The sequence below is a fragment of the Rattus norvegicus genome, chromosome 9 (assembly GCF_021556685.1).
Source record: "Rattus norvegicus strain SHRSP/BbbUtx chromosome 9, alternate assembly SHRSP_T2T, whole genome shotgun sequence".
Taxonomy (NCBI): domain Eukaryota; kingdom Metazoa; phylum Chordata; class Mammalia; order Rodentia; family Muridae; genus Rattus; species Rattus norvegicus.
In genome coordinates this window covers 23,321,169-23,348,892 of record NC_141542.1, presented here as the reverse complement: position 1 = coordinate 23,348,892, position 27,724 = coordinate 23,321,169, and the positions used below count along the sequence as shown (strand labels likewise).

The 27,724-nt window shown below is 42.0% G+C and overlaps 1 protein-coding gene across 3 annotated transcripts; it reads right to left on the bottom strand.

Moving 5' to 3' along the window:
- Positions 1-1,341: 1,341 nt before the first annotated feature.
- On the bottom strand, positions 1,342-23,092 carry LOC134480325 (uncharacterized). Of its 3 annotated transcripts, none has more exons than XM_087568826.1 (5): positions 22,669-22,887; positions 8,562-8,720; positions 7,100-7,231; positions 6,247-6,430; positions 1,342-2,134 (listed from the first exon to the last, which is right to left on the bottom strand). In XM_087568826.1, the coding sequence occupies exons 3-5, from the start codon at positions 7,189-7,191 to the stop codon at positions 2,129-2,131; spliced, it is 282 nt and encodes a 93-aa protein (XP_087424952.1). In that variant the 5' UTR covers positions 7,192-7,231; positions 8,562-8,720; positions 22,669-22,887; the 3' UTR covers positions 1,342-2,128. The 3 variants fall into 3 exon arrangements, with proteins under 3 accessions (XP_087424952.1, XP_087424951.1, XP_087424950.1); XM_087568825.1 differs by having other exon boundaries at positions 22,569-22,809; XM_087568824.1 differs by lacking the exon at positions 8,562-8,720 and having other exon boundaries at positions 22,669-23,092.
- Between the last annotated feature and the right edge of the window lie 4,632 nt (positions 23,093-27,724).

Here is a 27,724-nt window from a genome sequence, read left to right as displayed (position 1 = left end):
CCAAATACTCAAATTCTCCAAGAATCACAGACCAAATGAAATTCAGGAAGGATGACCAAAATGCTGATTCTTCACTCCTTCCTTTAAAGGAGAAGAATAATCCCTATTGAAGGGATAGGGATGCAAAGTTTAAAACAGAGCCTAGAGGAATGGCCATTCAGAGTCTACCCCACATGTGGCCTATACATATACAGCCTTCAAACTAGATAAGGTGGATGAAGCTAAGAGGTGCAGGCTGACAGGAACTGGATATAGATGTCTCCTGAGAGGCACAGCCAGATCATGTCAAATACAGAGGCAAATGCTAGCAGCAAACCATTGAACTGAGAACTGGACCTCAGTTGGAGGAATTAAAAAAAGATTGAAAGAGCTGAAGGGACTTGCAACCCCAGAAGGACAACCATGCCTGCCAAGCAGAGTTCCCAGAGACTAAACCAGTACCAATCACTATAGAGGGACTGTGCCATGGCCTCATCTGCATGTGTATCAGAGGATGGTCTTCTTGGGCACAAATGGAATGAGCAGCCCTTGGTCCTGCCTAGGCTGGGAAAGTGGATGGATGGTGAAGGGAATATCTTTATAGAAGAGGGGAAGGTGATGGTATTCGGACTTATTTCTGGAAAACAAGGAAGGAATAACATTTGAATTCGAAATGAAAAATATCCAACTAAAAATCAACAACAACAAAATGGTATTTTGAGCTTCGAATAAAAAAAAGCCACAGTCAGGAAACAGAGAATTGTATGCCTATGGTTTTCTTCAAATATGCTCAGGGGCCAGGTAGGTTCTGGGCCCAGGGTGAACCAAGCAGGTTCCTGCCACTGACTGCTCCTCTATTCCTGTTTGCAGAGGCATCATGCAGATTAATATTTGGCCAGAGATGTGGGCAGAGCTGGTCAGAAGTGGCTTTCTTTCCTGTGGTTTCAGGATTATCTGCATTCCTGGGTGTTCAGCATTTTCTGCCCCGCGATTTGGGTGCAGGATTCCCGATGGCTTTAAACTCCCTTATACCATGTTTATATGTCCTGGGAGATATTACAGAAAAATTAATGTTTATCCTATTAATTTGGTCAAAACTGTCATCGACAGAGTATAATTTAGAGGTAACTATATATTTGACAGCAAGCATACACAGTGGGTAATGTATGCATGATGAAGTTGAAATTCAGAGTTGGAAACACAGTGCACAGTGACTGTATAAATGCCTGTGAATCTCAGTCTGACTGGGAAGTGATTTGATGCCCAGTCCCCATGAGAATGCAGAGATCCATCCCTCCCTGATAGCTGTGGGACTTCAGATGTTGACACTAATGATCAATAAAGAAGGTTCTTAAGAGTGAAGAGTTTGAGATTACTCCTTTATTGACCAGAATACATCCAATTTACTTGATAGTAACCAGATGCAGGTAGTCAATATATACAGTCTACATCCTTATCAAAATAGAAAAGCAAATGAACAAAACAATAACAACAGATAAATAACAAATCTTCAAATGAATAGAAGGAAAACCAAATAACCAAAACAATTAAAAATTAACCAAACTTTAAATAGAGGAATTGCACTAAGCATTTTTTGCTGCTCCTTTTGCAGAATAGACTTATAGCCTGTGGCTTGCCTTGGAGACATAGTAGACAAGCAGTTACTGGTGGTAATAATCTTTTCAAGAGGAGTGGAAGTAGGTCTGTTTTGTTGCAGTGGGGGTATTAAGGAAAAAGCCTACCAATACTGAGTATAAATGATATTACAGACTTTGTCACAAAGTCTTTCCAATATTGTGAACTGATCTCCATGAAACTCTTCTGGATGACCCATTAGGACAAGTACAAATTTACACGTGCACAGTCTTTCTGGATGACCAGCAGCTCTTGATTGATGTGCATCAGCACTTCTCTGAGTCCCTCAAAAAGTGTACACTTGCTGGAGAGAGGCAAGGTGTAAATACAGCGTATTCAATCCAAAGAAATCAAACTAAAGGAGGAAAATGCAGTCCACAATTGCTATGGACACTACAGATGAGATGCAATAGTGGTGCATTTGCTGTGCACACTTAGTTCTCCTCCTGTAGCACTTCTCTCCAAGGGAGATCTTGTCTTGACTGTGTCATGTTTGAGTTTCTGCTGGAGAATTTCAGACCTAGCAGAGCAAGGGAAAAAAGGTTTAGTGAGTGGTTGTCAATTCAGCTCTCCCCCTTACATCAGCTCTATTCAGTTGGATAATCCAGCATGACCTGTCAGCTGAGGTCAGTCCCTGCATCCCCAAGTGTCCTAGCGTACCTGCGCTTGGATTTATATCTCACCTTTCAAACTGCTAGAATTTGAACTGTGGACTATGCACTGTACTGGGATTAAGAGAAAAATGAGCATTTTTTCACCCTGGTCCAGGAATATGACATTGAATAATAACATTGTAGCTATGTCTGAATCTGAGTTCAAGAGAGGTATGAGCAACCTAGAATACCATGTGGATTCCTTCTGGAGAACATGCCAAAAATTGAGGTGAAATTTCTGATTATGTTAGCACTGAAGGAACCCGTCTAGTTTCCATTTGTAACCACTGTATCTGCAAATACACAGAGAAGCCATCTCACTTCACATTCATGCTCACCGCACATATCTTGTAATCACTGAGAATGTGCTCCATGCAAATCTTCCCAGCCTACACATGGACATTAAAGGTGATTGTGATGTAGAAACAGAACAGCACCCCTGTAAGTCTATGGCTAGTGTAGGGAATTTGTGAGAGGAGAGAAGAGAAAATGTCCTCAGATCTTTCCGGAGAGATCACAGGAAGAAAGGAGTAGAACATAGTAAGAAATCCAGAGGATCATATATATTGTTTCATGGGCAAAATTCACATGAACTGTACCAGAACAATACTCTGAGTAGCTCTTTAACTGCCTGAGGCTGAAATGCAGGTGGGTGGTCATCCACCCAAAAAGGGTATTTATATAGGGAAGGATATTCAAATGGCTTCTTCCAGCCTGTGTTCCTACCTGAACATTAATGCTTAATGTAAAGATTCCCCAGGATTCACTGGAGGCATAAAAACAAATGTTGAGTGGGATATGTACATAGTGGCCAGAGCCTATAGACAGCTCAGTCAGTGATGTGCTGTCCTCCCATAAACCGTCATAGACTCAGGGTTCTTTCCCCATTAACAATCTGGTTTAGCAAGTCCCAAAGGCTGTGTAGAGCTGTCTTGTTGCTCAGCAAAGGATCATATGTTGGTGGTGGACTAGACTCTTGTTCTTGTTCACTCTTTCAGACTTTCCCCAAAGTGTGCAACTTCTTCTAATCGGAGCTGTCTTTACCATAGCCTGAGTGACTTCATGCCCAAAGCTAGAATCATAGGAAATCTCCATAACCAGGATCCAAATCAACAAATTTTCTCCCCGTAATGTGATTGTTCCACAGATAATTTGAATAAGTAAGTAAAAGCTTGCATGGATTAACTCACACTGAATCAGAATCTATGGAAGGGCTCCATCGTATGGTACACTTTTACTCCTTGGCTGATGGACGTCTGGATAGATTCTCCTTCAAGGTTACTCTGGGACCACTACAACACTGATGCTCCCTAGTTGCAATGGCAATACCTACTCCTTGTTGTGGAATCACTGGGTTAACTAAAACTTCTGTTCCACTTTCTGAACATGGCTTCTCATAGGGCTACCTGTTCTTACACTGTCAGACCCATTTGAAGCTCATCATTTCTCCTGACTCCATTGAGGCTGAAATTAACTGAGAGAAAATGATGTTGATCGACAGCACTTGCAGAATGCTACACATATAACATAGAGGAGCGCTTTGGATTAACTGTGCACCTAAAGGGGTTCCTGAAACTGCCCTGTTCTTGCACCACAGCATAGCTATGGGACATTTTCTGGATGACGATACAATTCCAAGCAACTCAAATTCTCAATGAATAAAATCCAAGCCAAACTCCCAGGGGAAGTTGTAGTGTGCCAAGGTAGCTGGAAAGAAATGGTAGCAGGCAATGTGGAAAGCAACCTTGGAGAAGACACAGTGAGTGACACAACCTTCCAGTGGCCTTTCACAATTCACAAAAAACAGAGAAGCAGAATAAACTCATGGATTTTTCTAGAGAAGCCTTGCCCTTACCTCCCAGTACTCCATTCCTTTGATGTGCTCCAAAGGATTTCAATGCAGATCAGTAGTTTTGCCCCTAATCACTTGAAAATCTAACTTTACAGGTGTTTTTGTGTCCTCTTTTTGGGGGTTGCATTTCTAAAGGATATTATTGTCCTGCTTCTGCACTATAACAAAAAGGGACCTGCAAGCTCTAGGCCTGTACCATTTGTTACCCCTGTGAAACACGACTCACTTGAACATATTTCCACTCCTCCCCCAGACTTCACAAGATAATTCTGTTCTGAAATTTTTGGAAACAGAATAAATTAGTAATTTAAGTGTCCTTTTGCTGTACAGAGCTAGATGGCGATGCCAAATGACTGGGCAGCTCTATTTCATGTTTCATGGATGTAAAGTGAACGCTTAGAGTACTTTTCTCATGAAACTTGGAAATAGAGGGAAACACACATTCACTACTGCAAACACACACACACACACACACACACACACACACAAACACAAACACAGACACACAGATACACACTCGCATGCACAAATGAAAACTTTGCTCTTATGCAGTACATTTTCTCTTGAGTGAGGAATTAGTGGGAACAATGCTGTGTACAAGTCTCTTAGACTCAAGCACGCTGTGCTGTCCTGGACTGTACTCATTTCCACTTCAGGAAACCTTTCTATGCAGATACTTGCTGGTCCGACAAGTAAGTTACATGTTCTGCACAGATAGCCTAAACAGCACAACATCAAATCCCCAAGAGAGAGATTTCTAGGAAAAGACTCCATCAAGCTCTATGCTGACTCATCATAGGCCCCTCACTAAAACTACCCTGTTTCCTTCATAGAAGACTTTGGAAGCATCAGAGAAGACAGTAACTCATGGTCAGTTCCCAGGAACATTTCATCAAATTAGAGTTCCTGTGATATTAAAACAACCTCAATGTCAGTCAGAAAAAGGCTAAATAAATAACATACAGTGAATTGTCTGAAATGCAGCACTGTGTACAATATTGAGAGGGAATCTATCCTGAAAGAATGCAGTGCCCATGATATAGTCAGCAAAGCAATGTCAGCAGAGGGTTGTACTCTAGGATTCCATGCAAGATCATGGTGAAGCCAATGAGACAATCCAGAATCTTCTCGGGGGATAACTCTGTTCAGGTAAAGTGAAGAAATCTAATCCTTATTTTTCAAATAGCTGGATGGTTTAAGAATGTGTTGAGACAAATAAGAGAGGGGGCTCCACTTGGAACTGGACGAATGATGCAAAGACTGCTGGCCAGCACAAAACAGGAAGCTTCATGTTTGTTGAGAGACCTAGGCTTAAAGAACTAAGTTAGATAATGACGGAACAAAACTGCATGTCATGAACTGGCCTCCCCACATGCTCCCTAAGATGCAGGTCAGCACAGCAATGCACCTTTCTTGGTGAGAATTGGGGTACATACAGATAAGTTTGTTCTTGAAGTCTCAAGTCTCTCATGCCAACCCCTCAGCCTTTGAGAAACCTTTTCCACATCCTTGCTCTTCTAACCAGCTTCAGGTTGTAAGGCCTAGTTATGAACTCTCCAGGAGCACTCAAATAAGACAGGACTGACATGCTGATACACAGGCTCTATAGTTACCCAAGATCTATGAAGCATGAAGTCACCATCTTCATATACAGGGACATGAGGGGAGGAAGAACAAAAGCCACCACAAATGACAATGAGAACCATTTCTTTGGCATTTCCACCAGGCTCTCCTCCTTGAAAACTACTTACTTCTTGAGTCTCACACGATCCCTGTAAAGAAAATGAGCTCCAGGCTTTTGCTTCATCCCTCAAAGCCCTGTTCTAGTCTAAAGAGAGGCTCGCACATAGCACCCTCCATACATAATGGCATGTAGTGCTGTGCTGTGTGATCAACCTATCTCCCTTAATAAACTGCAGATTCTCAAAGAGCAGGAGCATTTGCTTTCCAAACATGCAGTTTCTTGAAAAGGGGCTATCTCCACAGAAAGCCTTATAAACCATCACATGAATGAACACTTGGATGAGACCTAGGACAGGACATGGATCAGTCAATAGACAGTTACATTGTTTTGTCTATGGTTATGGTAAGACCTGAGGACAACCTGACCTTGAGCCATAACCCTACCTGCTGTTGCTTGGCTCTGGGGTCACAGATGTTCATTCCGGCCTCTTCACAGAGCCTCTTTGCCTCCACAGAGGATGCTGGCAGTTCAGTCTGCTCCACCAGCATTTCTCTCTTCTCATTCAGCAAAATCTGTATATTGTTCTTCAATTGAGCTTGTTCACGCAGGAGCTGGGATTGCCTGATGCTGAACCACAAACAAAAAATGATAAATTCCAGCCAGCTTCTATTTGCCTGTCACTCCTGCAAGTCCAATCATCCCTTCAAGGGTCCTCATCCTCAGAAATCCCCAGAATAGAGCCACACTATACAAGTTAGCACCAATTAGAGGGGGTCAAATCCAGAATCCACATTCCACATGAATCAAAGTACTTCTGAAAATCCTGACACTAAGATGGTTTACATAAATCAAGGAAGAAGAGATGGTCCATAAGGGAGCTCGTATGTCCATGGTATGGTGAAACCATCTTCACGTTGTGGGGAAAGCCCCTCTGAGGGGTAGTTGAAGACCCAATTGTTATAGAATCTTTCCGTGTGTTTCTCGTGGATCACAGATCTTTAAATCTCCTGTCAGAGTCCTAGAGATTCAGAGTTGATTGATATTCCCATCATGGTGCAAACCTTTTCTATCTAGAGGAACTTTAACGGGGAAAATAACAATTGGAGGGTCTTCTACACCCCTCACATGTACGACAACTGAATCCAAGAGCTACAAATCTAAGACCCTTGCCAGGAGGCAGCCTTCTTGTTAAGAGTCAGACACTACAGAACCAGAGCCCTGACTTTTGTTCAAATTCACACAGGAGAGAAGCATTCCTTGCCTAGTGCTGGGTTCTCATCTCTGTCAGTGACTCACCGGTAGGAACTGTTCACTTGTATGAGCTCCTTGTACCTCTCCATGGCATCACTTATTGAGTTGGTCATCATTTGCATAGCCATCATTCTCATCTCATGTTCAGATTCAAGGACTGGCAATTCGACATGCAGCCTGGGTTAGGTCATGGCCAAAGGAACAAATAATGTTTTGAACTCACGATTACAGAATTAGGTGAAATGTAAATAAAAATATATAATAAAAAATTTCAAATTCAAGGAATGGTGGAAGGGAAGAAAATGGCAAAGTCAAAAACCAGACCAAAACCCAACAGTGAGACTCAATCCACAGAAAATATTTCTATGTAAATAAGAAAACATTTGTTTTGAAATAAGGACTCCTTGGAATCCTGGGAGATATGGTTCTGCAAAGACTCACTATATAGGAGGGGGCAGAGCCTGAGAGCTGCCTGTTTGGGAATAACAACGGTCAAGACCACAGTGACCATTTCTAGGTCACAATAAACAATCCCTGGATAGTTAAAAAAATAAAAAAACTAAAGATCAAAGCAGGTGAAACAAATTAGGTGAAATCAGACTGTTCTCTCTATTACTTAAACTCAGTATGTACCACATACTTGCTCCTTCAAAGTATTTGTACTGGTTAAGTTTATTATCCTGGGCACAGGGCAACAGAGTCACGGTACCAGTTGCAGGGACCTGACCTTCAAGAGCTGGCAAGGTGAGCATGATGGAATTGACTAGTTCAGGAAGAAGATTCCTCCAGTCTGTGCCACAGCTTTGGGCCCAAGAGAGAGCTGTGATGACATTTCTCTTGTTTTGAAAGCAGGTATACTCAATCCTTGGTTTCTATCATTACATGAATTCCCAGAGGGCATAACTAAGTTTGACAGGGAAGAGGATTTATAGCACCTCCTCCCCTCGGGAGAGTCCTGGGTGCCACCAAGGTATACAGAAGGAGAAAAGTGCTCTTTTGATCAGTGTGGACCTCCACGTACTCATCACTATCATGACCTGCAAACTGTTGATCAAACAAATCCTCAGACCCCATCAAAGGTCCCAGACCTCCTGATCCTGATAAAACACCACATATACTTCCACATACACACATACCAACCCATATCCAAACACATTTAGAATGTCAACTACATGCATGGAGGTGCCATAGAATCAGTGTATAATGAACAAATTCAGAGGAAAGAGTGATGACGTGCAGGCATTTCATTCACACACACAGTTGCAGCAAGTGTGACCAGGTCCTTCTAGCTGTTGACAGAACCAATGCTAATCCAAGAGGCTCAGGGTCAAGTACAAAAGAGGTTGACCCTAAACACACAGCACCTAGCTCATCACACAAGCAAATGCCTGCCAAATCTCCTTAAAATCCAGGATGAGAGGTGAAACTCTCTCGTGCTATGAGTAAATCTTGAGGTAGCAGAGAGAGAGCTCAAGACAGTGAACAGGTTACTGGGCATAATGACTACCTGTGGTCCCACTCATCATAGATATAAAGATCCAGGATTTGATAAAGTTCATCCCTCTCGAATTGACACTCTGGATTTCAAATTTGAGTTCCTCCAGTTCCTTTAGACACTCCTCTTGCTTAGTGATGACATTTTGGGATGATGCCTTCCTACCAAAACCTGTAGACAGATAAACCCAAGTGAATTTGCATATTTGAACCAATGGGCAGAATAGATCATTCTGAATCCGAAAAGGAGGTTGAGGAAGGGGAAATGGTAGAGACTGGGTGAATCCGTGAAAGAGCAGAAAAGCTTTCTTAAAGGTTGATTCTTAAGCTATGTCCCTGTTCCCAACCTCTAAAGCCATACACGTGCCACACTCACTATTACACAACCCGCGGCACTGAAAGTTATAATCTGACTGAGACATAAACATCTGCGACATTGTTATCTCATATCAGATGTGGTGCAGATAATCCTGGAGTTCATAATGACTTCATAATGTTTAGCACCATCAAGCTCTAACAAAGTGTGGTCCAGCCCAAAGTGTCTGAGAACTCAATTCATGACTAGGGGTGCATCCTTCCTTGTTCTCGCCATCAGACACTTATGTAAACTACAGTACTCTAGAGGATGAAGTGCTTCAACTCCCAAACATGGATGGTCACATTGTTAATCTCACAGTGCCTCCTCCTGCCAATCATTGACACTCATAGTTAAAAAGCTTCAAGAAAAGACACTGAAGTCTTACAACTTTATGGCTTTCTCTCAAATTAAAGATCAGGAACTCCTGACTCTTGGTTTGCCTTTGAAAAATCCCAAGGCTCCTGCTTGTAAGGCCTAGTCTTAGAAGGCACATCTCAAACCTACCTCCTAGAGGATGTTCCCCAACTCTGCCCACGACTCACCAAGCCTTCCCAAGAATGATTTCCTCCTTCCTGTTTCACTAGAGAGGGGGTCAGCTTCCCTCAGACCTGGTGCGATCTCTCCTTGATCAACACTTTCCTTCCGAAATAGCCTGAGCAGCTGGCAAAACATGCCTGCCTGTGAACCCAAAGGGAACTGAAGTAATATCCCAAAGGCAGTTGGTGTCACCACAACACTGGTGACATCACAGAAGATTCTAGGGATCTCTTAGATACAATAGAGTGTCCAGTGAAGGGCTTACTGGTGATGTCACTGGAAAATTCTATGGCCTACCTACTAACCAGCTCTCCCCACACTGATGAATTTCTGTGGGGACCCTTTCCTCCAGTCTCCCATGTGTCACTGGGAATACCATTTGGCAACCTCTATTTCAAAGCTAGATATGTCTCTCTGCTTCATTAGAAGTCAACAAATCTTTTGCTGTGGAGGGTTTCTTACAACCCTGAATTGGAGAACAGATTTTTCTTAGCACCCAAATCTCTAGGGACCAAGGAGGAGGGAGATTTTTCTTAAAAGTAAATCTACTACTCGAGACAATGAATGTGACATGTATTTCGATTTCTAAGCTTTTCCCTTTTTCTGGAGGCCAATATATTTCTTCTATACCTCTGAGTGTATAAAACCTGGAAATATTTGCTTACTGTGCAGTCCTTGAAAGCCGACATTGTTTCCATTTACATATCCATGTATTTCACAAAATCAATGGTCTATAATCCTATTTTTTGCAATAAAAACTCCTTTTCCTTGGGAACATAGGGATCAACTACAGGGCATATATAAAACAATACATTTCTGTCTGTTTTATATATTATGTAGGACATCCTCCCTTTCTCAAATATAACAAGACAATTAAATTGGACATCAGTGAGCAAATGTCAACCTGGACCTTGTGTTACTACATTGTAACTATATAACCATCACTTCTCCAATATCCTTCTCCGTGAATAGACAAGTCTAGGCATGAGAATATTGGGGACTACAACATGATCTTTTACTTGTAGCAAACATAAGAATCAGGAGGACGGGAAGGGAGTGGAATGGCCTGAGTTCAGGTTGAACCTCAATTTTAATGGGTCCATAAGTTCAGGAGGGAGTCTATTTGGCATTGTGATATATGGATTCTGTCTTCTTATCATAGGTGTTATAATAATTCAACATGAATGTGTGCTATAATGCCAGCCCACCTCAGAGATGTAAGAGTGAAAATCATGTCTGACCTTTCTGGGAAGAACTCTGCCTTTTACTACCATCTGGAGTTATACAACATCACTATACAAAGCTCAGAAGAGAGGGGTGCCGATGTGCACGCCTTAGAAGTTGAGGATCTTTTCTTCTGATTAAGCCACTTGTTTTTCCTATGTAATTTTTCCCTTGCTCTTTTACTAATGGTGGCTGACTTCTTTCCTGGCCTGAGGTAAACTGGAGTCCAATCTTTTGGATTACCGAACCTTCTATTTTTGAGATGACAGTCCCACCAAGGGTCCTACTGCATACAGAAGGTATGAATAAGTCTCAGGGGCTGGAGTAAGTTAAAAACGTCTGTGACAACAAAGAACTGATTAAGAAAACAAGAGCCCAGCTGCTCATCAAGATCACAGTTGTATGAGATTAAGAAAATGTGAATAGGGCATCGGGTGAAAGATAAATTAATTAGGAGGTCATAGGCCTAGAAGGGTTATCCTTTGCTCTCAGTGGAGCTGCCATTCTTTCTGCCATTCCTCGCCCTCTGACACAGGACCAGAGACTTCCCCATACAAATGGCTGGCCTTGCCAAAGACCTGCCAGGGATTCTCCCTGTAGAATAGGACATGTAGAGTCCTTGAGGACTCACCAAGAGGTCTCCTCCACACAGGTTCCTTGTTGTCAAAGGGAAATGTTCCTGCAGAATCCTGCCATGGCAGCAGGAATTTCAACCTGGCTGCTCTTGGTCCAGCTCACTGGGTGCAGGCCTGAGGCCCAGGGGTATCTGGGGAAAGAAGTAGCACGCACTACCTCACAGCTCTCCTTTGTTGGATGCAACTGCTCGGACTGTGATAGGATTTTTGTTTCTTGTGTCTTTATTAGAAATACCTACAAAGCTGATTAAAGTTGCAACATGCCTTCATACCCAGCGTGCAGAATGTTTTTACATCATTGTTGTTCCTGTTTTATGTTTGGATTTTGTTTTTTAATCCCCTCAGGAAATTTCCCTGTGCTTAGAATGTTAAGCATGTGCTTGGGAGGGATCGATTATTCAAGTTAGCAAAAGTTTTTGTTCTCACTATCCACTCCACAGATGATGCCATTTCTTACTTTCAAATAAGAAAACAGTCATAGAGAAGTAAATTAACCTGTAAGCTATCACAGAAGAAACACATCATGATTGTGGAATGGCACCCCAGTATTTTGTATTTCCTAAGTTATTTTTATTTTAAACTTTTTTATTGGATTTTTTTGGGTACATTTCATCTTTTTTAAATCTTTAAAGGTATCTTTTATTCCTCTCCTCCCATTTACAAGGTGGAATTTCACCTGTCATTGTTAGTCCAGATAGTTTGGTCAATGGCTTAGATATCACCCTGGCCTAGTTTCCTTGGCATAAGCTGAGTTAGAAGCAGGCTCAAAGGTTCAGGACTCAACAAATAATGAATTCCACTACATCTGGATCCCTAGACTCACAGCCAGGAAGGGACTGGATTTCCATTCACTATTTAAAAAAAAGATGCAGTTCAGTAACATGAAAAAAATTTCTCAAGTATATTAGTGTTTACCATGGTCATACAGTTTTTCAAATACCTGGCATTCATCTTTTTCCAAAACCTAAAATTTCTTTCTTATTCACATTTTTTTTATTATTTTTTGGTATTAGTATCATTTTTTTAAATTTCAGTTTTTTTAATAGATATATATGTTTTATTCAAACGTTATTCCCTTTCCCAGCTTTAGGTCCATAAGCCCCTCTGCTGTGCCCTCTCCCATATGTATGGTCCCCCAATCCATGCCCCTTAGAAACCCCTTCCCGGACATTTCCCTGCACTCAGGGTCCCACCTTGTTAAGAACAAGGGCTTCCCATTCCACAGGTGCCCCAACAAGGATATTCTCTCCTACATATGCAGTTGGACCCCTGGGTCAGTCCATGTATAGTCTTTTGCTAGTGGTTTATTTGGATGGCATTGCTGTTCTTATGGGGTTGCAAGTCCTTCAGCTCTTTGAATCCTTCTAATTCCCATAAACGGCGTCCTGTTCTCAGTTCAGCAGTTTACTGCCAGCACTGACCTCTTTATTTGACATGCTCTGGATGTGTATCTCAGGGGAGATGTATATCCGGTCCCTTTCAGTAAGCACTTTTTAGCTTCATCAATCTTACCTAGTTTTGGTGGCTGTATACATATGGGGCAGACTCTGAATGGCTGTTCCTTCAGTCTCTGCTTTAGATTTGGCCTCCATATCCCCTCCTATGGATATTTTTGTTCCCCATTTTAAGAAGGAGTGGGGGCATCTGCACTTTGGTCATCCTTCTTCTTGAGTTTCCTGAGATCTGTAGATTGCAACTTGGGTAATTCGAGGTTTTGGTCAACATCCACTTATCAATGAGTACATACTGTCAATGAGGGGTGCTGAGTATCTGGAAGAGAATGAGGGACAAGAGATGTGAAGAAGGACTCCACGACAAGAGTCTGATCAAGGCGACAATTTTATTTTTCCCCAAGGCTGAATTTGTACCATAAAAAGGGTAACAGAGAGAGGAGAGAAGAAACATTTACCCACGCCAAGGACACAATATTCATGTGGTCAGGGAATTGGCTGATGTTGACAGGTTGTCAGAAAGGTCACAGGTTTGTCATATCTATTAGTCAGCAGGATGTTGGTTTTTCAGAAAGGTTACAGGTCATGACATTGGGTATCCTAACGTCACATGTTATCATATGATTATTCATCTTGACCAGCACATTTGTATTAGTCTTCTGCAGCTGGCTGGGGATTTTCCATGAACCCCGTCATACTTAATGCTAACCATAATAATAACATCAATAATGGAGGTCTTCAAGGCCATCGCTCCCAAGAGCATACGAAGTGTGTTTTTCTGTGATTGGATTACCTCACTGTGGATGATATTTTCTAGTTCTTTCCATTTGCCTATGAATTGAATGTAGTCATTGTTTTTGATAGCTGAGTGGTACTCCATTGTGTAGATGTACCACATTTTTCGAATAAATTCCTCTGTTGAAGGGCATCTGGGTTCATTCCAGCTTCTGGCTATTATGAATAAGGCTGCTATGAACATAGTGGATCATATGTTTTTGTTTTATGTTGGAGTATCTTTTGGGTATATGCCCAGGACAGGTATAGCTGTGTTCTCAGGTAGTGCAATGTCCAATTTTCCAAGAACCTTCAGACTGTTTTCCAGAGTTCTTGTACCAGTTTGCAATCCCAGCAACAATGGACGAGTGTTCCTCTTTCTCCACATCCTCGCCAGCATCTGTTGTCACCTGATTTTTTGATCTTAGACATCCTGACTGGTGTGAGGTGGATTCTTAGGGTTGTTTTGATTTGCATTTCTCTGATGACTAAGGATGTTTAGCATTTCTTTAGGTGCTTTTCAGCTCTTCTATATTCCTCAGCTGAGAATGTTTTCTTTAGCTCCGTACCCCATTTATTAACAGGGGTGTTTGGCTCTCTGTACTCTAACTTCTTTTGTTTTGTGTATACTTTGGATATTAGCCCTCCATCCGATGCAGGATTGGTAAAGATTTTTTCCCAATCTCTGGGTTGCCTTTTTGTCATAATGACACTGTCCTTTGCCTTACAGAAGCTTTTCAGTTTTATGAGGTCCCAATTGTCGATTCTTGATCTTAAAGCATAAGCCATTGGTATTTTGTTCAGGAAATTTTCCTTAGTGCTCATGTCTTCGAGACTCTTCCCGACTTTTTATCCATTACTTTTAGTGTATCTGGTTTGATGTGGAGGTCCTTGATCCACTTGGACTTAAGCTTTGAACAGGGTAATAAGAATGGGTCAACTTGCATTCTTCTACATGTTGACCTCCAGTTGAATCAGCACCATTTGTTAAAAATACTATCTTTCTTCCATTGGATGTTTTACCTCCTTTGTCAAAGATCAAATGACCATAGGTGTGTGGGTTCTTTTCTGTGTCTTCAATTATGTTCCACTGAGCTGTCTGTCTGTATGCCAATACAATACAAACTATTGCTCTGTAATACTGCTTTAGGTCAGAGATGGTGATTCCCCCAGAAGTTCTTTTATTGTTGAGTATAGTTTTGCTATCCTGGGTTTTACGTTATACTAAATGATGGCAAATTGCACTTTCTACCTTTATAAAGAATTGAGTAGGAATATTGTTGGTGATGGCATTGAATCTGTAGATTGGCTTTGGCAAAATGGTCATTTTTTTACCATATTCATCCTGCCAATCTATGAGCATGGGAGATCTTTCAATCTTCTGAGACCTTCTTCCATTTCTTCAGAGATTTGAAGTTCTTGTCATACAGATTTTTTACTTGCTTGGTTCAAGTAACAGCAAGTTATTTTATATTATTTGGGACTATTGTGGAGGGTATCATTTCCCTATTTTCTTTCTCAGCCTGTTTACCCTTTGAGTAGAGGAAGACTACTGAATTGTTTGGGTTAATTTTATACTCGGACAGTTTGCTGAAGTTGTTGATCAGGTTAAGTAGTTCTCTGGTGGAATTTTGGTGTTGCTTAAGTGGACTATCATATCATCTTCAAATATTAGTGTTTTGACTTCATCCCTTCTAATTTTTTCCCTTTGACCTACTTTCATTGTTTGATTGCTATGGATAGGACGTTAAGTACCATATTGTACTTAAGTAGGGAAAGAGTGGGCAGCCTTGTCTAGTCCCTGATTTTAGTGGGATTCCTTCAATATTCTAAGTTTAGTTTGATGTTAGGTACAGGTTTGATGTATTTTGCATTTTCCTATATTTAGATTCAGGCCTTCAATTCCTGATCTTTCCAGGACTTTATTAATGAAAGGGTAATGAATTTTGTCAAATGATTTCTCAGCATCTAATGAAATGATCATGTGGTTTTGACTTTGTTTATATGATGAATTTCGTTGATGGACGTCCGTATATTAAACCATCCCTGCATCCTTGCCATGAGGCCTACTTGACCATGATGGATGATTGTTTGGATGTGTTCTTGGATTCAGTTTGCAAGAATTTTATTGAGCATTTTTGATCAATATTCATAAATCAAATAGGTCTGAATTTCTCTATCTTCGTTGTATCTTTGTGTGGTTTAGGTATAAGAGTAATTGTGGCTTCATAGAGGGAGTTTGGTAGTGCTCTGTCTGTTTCTATTTTGCGGAATAGTTTGGCCAGTATTGGTTTGAAGACTTCTATGAAGGTCTGATAGAATTCTGCACTAAATCCATCTGGTCCTGGGCTCTTTTTTGATGGGAGATGTTTAATAGCAGTTTCTATGTCTTTATGAGTTATGGGGTTGTTTCGATGGTTTATTTGTTCCTGATTTAACTGTGGTACCTGGTATCTGTATAGAAAATTGTCCATTTCCTCCACATTTTCCAGTTTTGTTAAATATATGTTTTTGTAGTAGGATCTGATGATCTTTTTAATTTCTTCAGAATTTGTTGTTATGTCTCCCTTTTATTTCTGATTTTATTAATTTGGATACACTCTCTGTGACCTCTGGTTAATATGGCTAAGCCTTTATGTATCTTGTTGATTTTCTCAAAGAACCAGCTCCTGGGTTTGCTGATTCTTTTGATACTCGGTTTTGTTTCTTCTTGTTTAATTTCAGCCCTGTGTTTGATTATTTCCTGCCTTCTACTCCTCTAGGTTTTATTTAATTTTTTCTAGAGCTTTTAGGTGTGCTGTCAAGCTGCTGACATATGCTCTCTCCTGTTTCTTTTTGCAGGCATACAGAGCTATGAGTTTTCCTCTTAGCGCTGCTTTTATTGTGTCCCATAAGTTTCGGTATGTTGTATCTTCATTTTCATTAAATTCTAAGAAGTCTTTAATTTCTTTCTTATGTCTCCAATGACCAAGTTGTCATTGACTTCAACTTCCATGTATATGTGGGCTTTCTGTCTTATTTGTTGTTATTGATCAGCAGCCTTAGTCCGTGGTTTTTTGATAGGATGCATGGGATTATTTCTATCTTCCTGTATCTGTTGAGGCTGGTTTTGTGACTGATTATATGGTCAATTTTGGAGAAGGTACAATGGGATGCTGAGAAGAAGGTATATCCTTTGGTTTTAGGGTGGAGTGTTCTATAAATATATGTTAAATCCATGTTTCATAACCTGTTAGTCTTTCTGTGTCTCTGTTTAATTTCTGTTTTCCTGATATGTCCATTGATGAAAGTGGCGTGTTTAAGTCTCCTACTATTATTGTTTGTGGTGTAATGCATGATTTTTTTGAGCTTTAGAAAGGTTTTTATTGTTTAGGGACACAACTGCTATATACTTGACAAATATAGCAATCAACCAGAATAGAAAGCATGTGACTGTTGGCCACATGAGGATGAGTTTCTTTCAAAGATCATCATGATTTTTGGTAAGATCTTCCCTGTAATTGGTGGCATGGCTTCTCACAAACATGGTCCAGTTGTCTAGCATCTCCTCCTTGGTCAGCATCTCATCCTTGTTTTTATCTGACTCATACACCAGATGCTGGGCCTCAGCCTGTGCATGGTCATAGTCCTGAGGGAGGATCCAATGGTGAATCTCATCCTAATCCAGTTTCCCATCCTTGTTCAGATCTGGGAAATCATTGAACTGCTCCCCAGACAAAACCCAGTCAGTCTCAGGGCAATTGTCCTCGTGAGAAAAAGATGTCCACAATGTACTCATCCTAGTCCACAAAACCATCCCTGTTCTTGTCGATATTCTCCAGCGTTTCCAGAACTACAATCTCCTTCATATGTTCTAAATCCTCTTAGTGCAGAAAAGCAATGAACCCGTCCTGAGTAGCTGTCAGGTCACTGTCAAGGCCTTAAACCTCCTCTCATCTCGTGGAGGCAACTTTTTAAACTTGTGATGATCAGAGCTATCTTGGAATTCAGCAAGGTTTCCCAGGTAGTAGCCATAGGTAGCCTGCTTGTATTCTTCCCAGGAGATTTTTCATCTATGTCCCTATCATAATCGTTCCAGAGTTTAGCCACATTTTGGTTGATGTATCTTTTCTGTACCTGTTTGATCCAAACTTTCAGGTCTTCAGTAGTAACAAGGCTGCCTTCATCACTGTCAATTGGATCAACAATTTTCCCCAGCCTCCCTGCTCTCGTCCAGGATTAGCTATCAAAGATCTTGGACTCCTCCTTGCCCAGGAAGACCTCATGATCGTACAGGAAGCTGTGCTTATTCTCTGGTGGCCATTCGCCCTGCTCTGAATCAGGACAAACCATGTGCTCCTTGCTCATCATGCGCTTGGCATGAACGCCAGGACCAGTGCCAGCAGCAGCCCATGGAGAGCCCCAGGCTGACATCTGGCACCACAGTTGAGATCAAAGGGAGGCAGCAGGGAAGTAGGGGCTCAGAGCAGCTTATCCGCTATCCCTTCCCCAGAGAGTGCTTTTGTTACATTTCGAATGTTATCCGTTTTCCTGGTTTCCACAAAACCCCTTATTAAACCCCCTCACCCTTCTACTGTGAGGGTGTTACCACACCCACCCAAACACCCAGGCCTATCTGCCTCCCTGTTCTGGTTTCCTCTACACTGGGGCATCAAGCCTTGACAAGACCAAGGGCTTCTCCTCCCATTTGTGCCCAAGAAGGCCATCCTCTTCTACATATGCAGCTGTAGCCATGGGTCTGTCCATGTGTACTCTTTGGATGGTGGTTTCGGTCCTGGGAGCTCTGGGTGTTTCTTAGTGTTGTTCTTATGGGACTGTAAACCCCTTCAGCTCCCTCAATCCTTTCTCTTACTCCTCCATTGGGGACCCTGCTCTCAGCTGAATGGTTGGTTGCAAGTATCTGCCTCTGTATTTGTCATGCTCTTTACCCCACTCTTTTGAGCAGATCACCACAGAGCAGCGAAGATGTATTGTCTTGGCCTAATGATGTACAGACAAATAGATGATTTCTTAATTCTTATGATGGTTCTATAAGAATTCCTAAAATTAGATTAGTAATTTTAAGCTCCTTTATAATGGGACAGCTATTATGTTTTCTCTGGTAATCAAAATTGCATTGAGAACTCTTCCTTCTTAAAGTTTCACGAGTGAATTGCTTCTGCTATACCAAGCAGGCATCTACAAATTAGAGCCCATGCTAAGAGGGTATAAACCAATTAAGAAAAGTTCATAAAAAGAGAACTAATGATTTACTATAGGTGCAAGGACTGAACGTAAATAATTGACTGGATTTGCCTATAGGCAATTTCACTTATTCTTTTCTCATAAAAATTACAGCTTTTAACTCTCCATGAACATGCAGAGCCAGTGACAGATGGTGACAGTTTATCCTGATGATTACTCTTCATGGATATGCATGTAAACATTCTCTGTTGTAAACTGATTATCCAACTTATGATTTGAATTCCTGTGCAAACTTGTGGTGAACTTTTCACCATGTGATGCTGTGTTCAGAAAGATATACAAATGCTGAGGACAAAGAGAGAGAAAGCTTTTTAGACAGAACTGAACTGAAGAGAACAGAACTCAAGAAGAACTTAGAAGTAAAGGCATAGCGTTGAGAGTAAGGCATTGAGAGTAAGGAAATTATTGTGTCATAAGAGCAAGAGGAAAGGAGATAAGAAGAAGAGAGCAAGAAGAACCTTATAAGTCAAACTTTATGGAGGCAAACCTTTGTAGAAATTCTAGGAAAACGGAAGAACTTATAAATAAAGGTTAAAATCACTACTCTTCAGTCTTCAGCCTGGCTCACTGGCTAGCCTGTGCTCTTCAGTCAGGCTCACTGGCTAGCCTCTGCTCTTCAGCCTGGCTCACTGGCTAGCCTCTGCTCTTCAGTCAGGCTCACTGTCTAGCCTGTGCTCTTCAGCCTGGCTCACTGGCTAGCCTCTGCTCTTCAGTCAGACTCACTGTCTAGCCTCTGCTCTTCAGTCAGGGTCACTGGCTAGCCTCTGCTCTTCAGCCTGGCTCACTGGCTAACCTGTGCTCTTCAGTCAGGCTCACTGGCTACCCTCTGTTCTTCAGTCAGCCTCACTGGCTAGCCTCTGCTCTTCAGTCAGGCTCACTGGCTAGCCTGTGCTCTTCAGTCAGGCTCACTGGCTAGCCTCTGCTCTTCAGTCAGGTTCCCTGGCTAGCCTCTGCTCTTCAGTCAGGCTCACTGGCTAGCCTCTGCTCTTCAGTCAGGCTCACTGACTAGCCTCTGCTCTTCAGTCAGGCTCACTGGTAGCCTCTGCTCTTCAGCCTGGCTCACTGGCTAGCCTCTGCTCTTCAGTCAGACTCACAGGCTAGCCTGTGCTCTTCAGCCTGACTCACTGCCTAGACTCTGCTTTTCAGCTGGGCTCACTGGCTAGCCTCTGCTCTTCAGCTAGGCTCACTGGCTAGCCTCTGCTCTTCAGCTAGGCTCACTGGCTAGCCTCTGCTCTTCAGCTTGGCTCACTGGCTAGCCTCTGCTCTTCAGTCAGGTTCACTGTCTAGCCTCTGCTATTCAGTTAGGCTCACTGGCTAGACTCTGCTTCTCAGCTGGGCTCACTGGCCTATGGGGCCCTAGCACATCGCTTAACCATCTGCTCATGACTGCCTGACCACACTGACCACCTGACCGGTCGCCCTGACTTCTTAAAGTCATTCTCTAGAAAGAGCACAAGAAACCAAAGAGAAACACCACAGCAAACTTTTCCTATGGGCTCTGCTTTAACCTTAAGTGCTTTCATTATTTCTTTAAAAGAGTGAAATATAATTTCGGCTATTCATATGGCCAAGAGAGCTGTGCAGTAGTCATTGCTTTAGGGAATTTGGTGCTAAATCAAAAGATTCCTTTATTCTATCACGATGTTATCTGTATGCTGTAAGATGTATGTTTGAAAACACAACACCAAATTCCTAAAATCTAGATGTTTTAAGACATCAGCTCATGGAGAAACATAACTGCTTCCTATCTAGACTGGGCTTTTTTGCTATACTGCAGGTACAATCAATTTTCCACACTACTTCCATGATTTTCAAGAATGATTAAGAGAAAAATAAGTTGAACATAATGGCCAGAAAGGGGGTTCTGTCAAGTTGTCTTATGTGGGACAAGATACCAAAGTATGATGGTAAACCTAAAACCACCTGTTCCCAAAACTAACAGAACTTACAGAAAATACATACTTTCTTATCATTCTTCCTCCCCGATGGTGAGTGATTTATTGAGCACCTACTACGATCCTAGCACTGTGCATCTAAGTGTGTAATGGTGAATAAAAAACTTAATAAAAAGCCTCATTAAGGAATAAAGAAAAATGAAACATAACTTTGAAACTCAGAATTCAATATAAGCAAAACCACCACCATTTCTTCAACTGGTGATTTCTGAAAACTTCATCATTTTTTCCATGGGCTTCTATAGTAATGATACTGAGTCTTGATTTGGTAAATCACAAAAAGCAAGTCACACTTCTTTCTTGGCTCCCACAACTGTCAAAGGGAACAACACTGTTGCTGTCCATTGTGCTTCCCTATCAATCCTTTTATGGATGGTAATGAATTCCAGTCTTTTCAATGTGAAAACAGGCCACCACTTGAGGGGAAAGATTATTAAAATTACCCAAACCGGTATATTCTCTAAAATTTTCACATAGCATTTTACTGATATCACAATGTAAATTCACCACAAATATTTAACCAATGAAAATATTGAATAGCTCTGCAAATAGGAGCGATAATCATATATACTTGAAAACAACTATTATGGAAACAAAGGACATACTAGGAGAAAAGATACATCACTAAAAGCTACACAAGCAGCAAAAAAGACACTACATTTCTTGGTTTAAAAGTTAGATGATACACTTGATCATTAAAGACAGACAATGTACTTGATCTTTAATCCCTTCAACTGTGACCTGTCCACATAGAAACTGCAGTAGATGACAATCTTTTGTAAGATTTATTTATTTATATGTCAGACAATGCAGCTGTCTTCAGACACACCAGAAGAGGGCATCAGTACTCATTACAGATGATTGTGAGCCACCATGTGGTTGCTGGCATTTGAACTCAGGACCTCTGGAAGAACACTTGGTGCTCTCACCCACTGAGCCATCTCTCCAGCCCTCACAATGGCCTCTTACACAGCATCACAGTGGTCTATTTCACTAGATCGCTCCAGGATGATAACAGAGAAACTTTCACAGTTCCTGAGCACTTCTGAGTTCAAACACCACCAGTGCCCACTCTGTGCTGTTGGCACATTCTGACCTGTCTCCTAAGGGTTGTCAGCCACAAAAGGGACGGGTTAGCCCCAGACAGCATTCACTGCCCAATCCTAAAAAGCCCCTCGATTCTGAAAAAGCCACATTCCATGCTTGCTCCATATTTGAGGAAGCCAAATGTTGATCTGGCTCAAGGCTCTTCTTTTCTTAGCTCATCAACTTTCTTTTTCCACTTCTTGTCACAAGAAGTATTTTTTTTTATGCTGCAACTACACTGCAATGAGTGAAGGAAACTACCATCAACTCTGGGTGCCATCTCTAGAAATTTAAAATTCACAAAACAATTCATGGCTTTCTAATCAGCACCATGGAAAATAAACAAAAACAAGCAAAACCATTCCAAAGGAACTTGCTGATCTGGAGGCCTGCTCATAGCAGGTAGGAAAGAATTAAGTTATGCAGAACTGTAATCTCTCAGAGCTTTGGAGGCTAAAAAAGAGGAAATCTCTGTTTATGTTCCCTTTCTCCCATTAATTGAAGGAGGGTATTTTACATCCTCCAAATACAATCTCTTGCAAGGGGCAACCAATTTCAAAGTAGATCAGAAGAAATCTATTAAATAATACATTCATTGCCTGAGGTTTTAAGAAAATATTTGCCCACGATCCCAGTCCTTTAACAGCACACTCCAGATTACCTCTCCACTCTTTCCCAATGCCATGGGCTTTCCAATCCCTACTTCAGCTCTCCATACATCCCTGAACCCTCCCTTCCCCTACCCAATGGGCTCACTTTGCATTGCCTCCTTCTGCCACTGCTTTCCCAGGACAGGGGGAAGGGGGGGGGGGCAGGGCCAGAACCAGCCAAGTAGGGACGCGGGTCTCCTACCTACCTTGATTCTGCTGCTTTGGCGGTGCAGCCCGCCCTTCTTGCTGCTTGCTGTCCCTGGGGACCAGACTGAGGTCCGGCTAGGGGTCCGGGCAAGCACCACGCCTCGAGGTCCCCTAGCAGGGCTGGCCTGGGCTTCTTCCCTGGACACTGCAAGGGTGGAGTCGCCGTTGGAAACCCCGCCGCTGTCATAGTGTGCCTGCCCCAAGCGGAGCTGACCCCCAACGCCATTACCGCCCCCGTCCCTGGTCTCTTCTTCTGCTTTTTCTTTTCTTTTTTTCTTTCTCTTTTTGTTCGCGACGTGGCGCCTGCGAAGAGCTCGCCTCCAGCAAGGAGGACATCGTGCAGGCAGAATCACCTCTGGGCCCTGCCGGGGTCAGAGAGGGAGAGAGAGGAGTCAGCTTGGGCCGCGGCGCCCGGCTGCCGGCACCCGCGGAAGGAAAACTCACCCAGGCACAGGCGCTGCTGCCTGCGCCAAATATAACGCGGGCGCCCCGCCCCCTCAGGCCCCGCGCTCACCCACCAGCTCCGCGTGCCCTGAGGCCCGGCTCGGGCGCGGTCGAACGGCGGGGTGGGAAGGACACGTGTGCCCACTCCGTGGGGCAGACAACAGGGCGAGGCGCGACACCGGGAGGCCTGTAGTGCGGAGCTCCGGGCTCCGTCCAGGCGGGTCAGTCCCCTGTCAGGGCTCTGAGGAGGCGCAGGGCGGCTTCTGCAGCCCCCAGGCCCACCGTGACCTAACTGTGGCCATCACCTCCGTTGCTTCCAGCTGCCCCAGGCTCGAGGCTTGGGTGGGCGATTGTGGTTGCCACTCTCCTAGGCCAGCTCAGCAGGGCGCAAGCCACCACCTGTTGTCCTCACCTGAAGGCATCCTGAGAGCCCACATCCAGCAGGCGAGCCTCAGTGCTCAGGGCCATGGTCTTGGGTCTGCACCTTGTTGCCAGCCCCTCACACATATGGCAGCATCACACATATGGCTCCTTCTACCAACCGCCACTAATCACCATTTGGACATTCCATTACAGTGTTCTCAAGAAGAAAGATGCAAACAAACACGAAAAGAATGAAATTTAGAATCTTTTTTATCAGGCTGGAGAGATGGCTTGGTGGTTAAGAGCGCTGCTTCTCCAGTGCTCCCAAGTTCAATTCCCAGCAACTACATGGTGACCGACAACTATCTGTAGTGGGATCCAATGCCCTCTTCTGTCTGAAGCTCTCTTCTGACATGCAGGCACACTCGCAAACAGAGTGCTCATGTACATAAATAAATAAATCTTTAAAAATAAAACCTTCTAATCAGCTAATGTATCTACATCTAGAAGCTAGAAAAGGGTCACAGCAATATTAAAAATAATTCAGAAATGGTAAAGGGATGTACGAGAGTCACAAAATTCACTGGGCAAGATGGTTGTGTGCCTGGAATCCCAAAACTCACAAGGCTGAGGTAGGTGGATTGCCTTGAGTTCAAGGCTAGACTAAAGTGTGAGACCTTGTATTAGAAAACAAAACAATTGGGGAGGGGATGGAGAGAGAGACAGAGAGACAGAGACAGAGAGACAGAGAGACAGAGAGACAGAAGGACAGAGAAAGACGGAGAGGGTGACAGAGACAGAGAGCCAGCGCCAGAGAGAGACAGAAACAGAGAGAGACCTCGATGTCATTTCCTGCACTGATGACAAGCTACTGAAGAATGTCAATGTCTCCTACCAAGCACTGAGATAATCCTAATGACAGAATGGGTTTCTTATTAAGATATCATAAACTGTAGATGGAAAAGTAAAGGAATGTATAATAAATAAAAGAGAAATCCTAAATTTGGAAAGCCTAAATTTAGAAGACTGTATAAGTTTAAGTCATAGGGGAGGGGATGAGAAGATGTGGGGGAGAGAATAATCAGAATAAATTATATATGTGTATGAAAATGTTAACTAAGAGCTACCAATGAAATGAGAAGAGCAGGTTTATTTTACGATGAAATTGAGTTCCCATATGATACTATATAACATTTTTAAATTGATTATATGAATTATCTGCAATAAAAAATCAATTGTTATTAAAGATGTGGTTGTGTTCATATTAATTTCAAGTGTTTTAAATTCTTTTTATTTATTTGCTTATTTATTGATTAATTTTTTAAGACAGGGTTTTCCTATGTAGACCAGGTAGACCTCAAAAAAGAGACCCACCGGCCTATGCCTCCAAAGAGTTAGGATCAAAAGTATACATACACATGAAATTTACATTCTTAAAGTGATAAAAAATTACAGCTATCAACTTGGTACAATTATTGAACAGTGATCAAGTGAATAGAAATATCAGAAACACATTTAGGTTTCTGTTGTTAAAAGGATCTTGAGCAGCATATATAATTCAAATCATCCAGGAGACACATAGTGAAAAAAAAACATGAAACTGGGTAAAGATGATTTAAATTTTTTTAATCTATTAAAAATATTAAATTGCATTCGATATGAAAGCTGTAAGTGATATACTTCACAATTTTGCTTATATACCATCTTCAATTTTATGTGCATTCTGCAAATATTGTCCATGTTTATTCAGGCTCTTAATATTTCCCCATGACTGATACCATTCACAGAAATCATATTGAGCAAACTGTATATGTTGACATATAATAGAATTGTATTCTACACAGTATAGCATAGAAATATGTATACATAACTTCCCATATGTATGTATATACATATGTAAATGGCTCAAGAAAATGAGTATCACTTTATCATTGTGGTATTATTTTCATCAAAATCCTGAGAACATTGAAATGGCATCAAATAATGACCAGATTGGCAAAAAAAAAAAAAAAAAAAAAAAAACAACTCCACAAAATAAAACTCTTATATAGACTCTAACGATACTAGCAAAAGATGCAAAATATTAAAGTCTCATTGAAATATAAAGTCCAGATGAAATTCTGTATAATATTTTCTCAACTCTAGGATAATGTATTTTTGTACAACTATCAATAAAAGGCCTGAATTTTGAAGAATTCAAAAGTAGTGCAGTATAATTATGCAGTGGTCAATACTGTTGCATACCATTTTACATAACTGCAAACACTCTCGATCTTTTGTTCCGTGGTCTAGCGATGAACTCGGGTAGATTTATGGGGAACCATTACATTGTAGACTTAAACTGGATTAATTTGGGGGTGAGTAAGCCATAGTTTGGTAAAGTTGCTTTAAAAATAAACCGTTGAATATTAGTACGGCAAATAATTCTCCCTGAAGGAAAAACCAGACACCAAGAACCTAGAACACTGTTGTCCAGGAGAAATTTCTAGATGATAGAAATATTCTATATCTGCTGTGTTTCTGGCTATGGATTCTGGCTGGCTGTTTGCCTCCTGGTTTGCCTGCTGTGACTAAAGAGGCAGATTTTAGTTCTAAGTTCAGTTCATCTCAAATAGCCATGTGAGACCAGTGGGTGCCATTTGGACAGTGTAGCCACAGAAAACTGAAGCAGTGTAACCAAAGACTCACCTAGGAGTCAGTTGACCTCCTAGAAGGTGACTTGGGAAAATGTTGGCAATGATAGCCTCTTGGGGAGCTTACCTTCACTAAAAGCAAACTGTGAATCCTTTACTCTTCTGCAATAGTCATAATGTAACTGGTCTCACACCCACCCTAACCCTCACCAAAGACACTTGAGAGGGAGCTGAACCCACTGTGTGCTTTAGATTTCAGTGTAGAAAGCACTTCCTTCAAAGTGGAGCAGACTGAGATTGCCAAGTCCTTTGTGTGGCTCCAGGGACTTGGGCCTGACAAGGGGTGAGGAGGAAATGAAGAATGACATTGGACACACATACATGGGGAAGGCTGGGTCCGTGGGCTGGAGAAAATGCAGCATCCCAGAAGTTCAGCATGTTTATTATATAGAGCTGGCCAGGAAGCAGGGCTGTTGCACAGGGAAGCAAGGAGGTGGGCATTACATGCAGATAAACAAGAGGGGAGGACTATGCATATGTAACTGACAAGGGGCAGATTTAATCCTAATCTCAGTAGGAGCAGTCTCTGCAGGGAGCAGTCTTCAGGCTGTAAATATCCAGATGGGGCCACAGAGAAAGGTAGAGTAGACTTTTTCTGCACACATTATCAATGCCATCCTGAGAAGGCGTTGTCATGTCTCTGAGCCTCAAGGGCATGGGGGCCTTTGCCTTTTCCCCGTGGATAGATGGCTTTGGGTCCATGGCATGGTCATATCATGTTTAAAGCACACATCTATTTAGGGCTGCACTTCCTCAGGGCTTCCTCTGCTCCCACAGTGAGATCTCACAAGAAAAACAGAAACCAAACAAAGAAGAAATGTGCTCAGTGAACTGGTTAATTCCCTAAAGTATACAGATCCAGTGTCCTAACTATGACTTCCTCAAAGGCTACAGAAAATCCTGTGGACCTAAAATAAGCAAGGAAAACAAAACCCCCAAAGACCCTTGTGCCCCCTAATAATGAATGGGAGAAAAAAATTATTAAAGGTTTTCATAGAAAATTGTTTAAGAAAAACACATGGGAATTGTACTTAATAGAATTAGTGTGCTGAGATGTGAGACCCACTCACAGCATGCAGCATTTGGAATTCTCAGACAACTTAACAGAAGAGGACTCCTAATTATTCTTTGTGACCACTCTCGACATACAACTCACAGCTTAATACTAACCTCCATAATTGAGTTGGGGACAGTGTTCACCATAGCAGATAATTGAAGCATTAGTGCACACAGACACACAGACACACACAAACACACACACACAAAACACACACACACAAAAACACACTCACACACACAAAACACACACAAAACATACACAAAACACACACACTCACTCACACTCACACATACACTCACACACATACACACAAACTCAAACACACACACACAAAAAACACACACTCACACACCCTCACACATACATTCACACACATACACACACACTCAAACACACAAGCACACACACATAGACACACTCACACATACACTCACACAAAACAAACCAAACACACACACACTCAGTAGCACACACAAGAGAAATGTATATTCTATG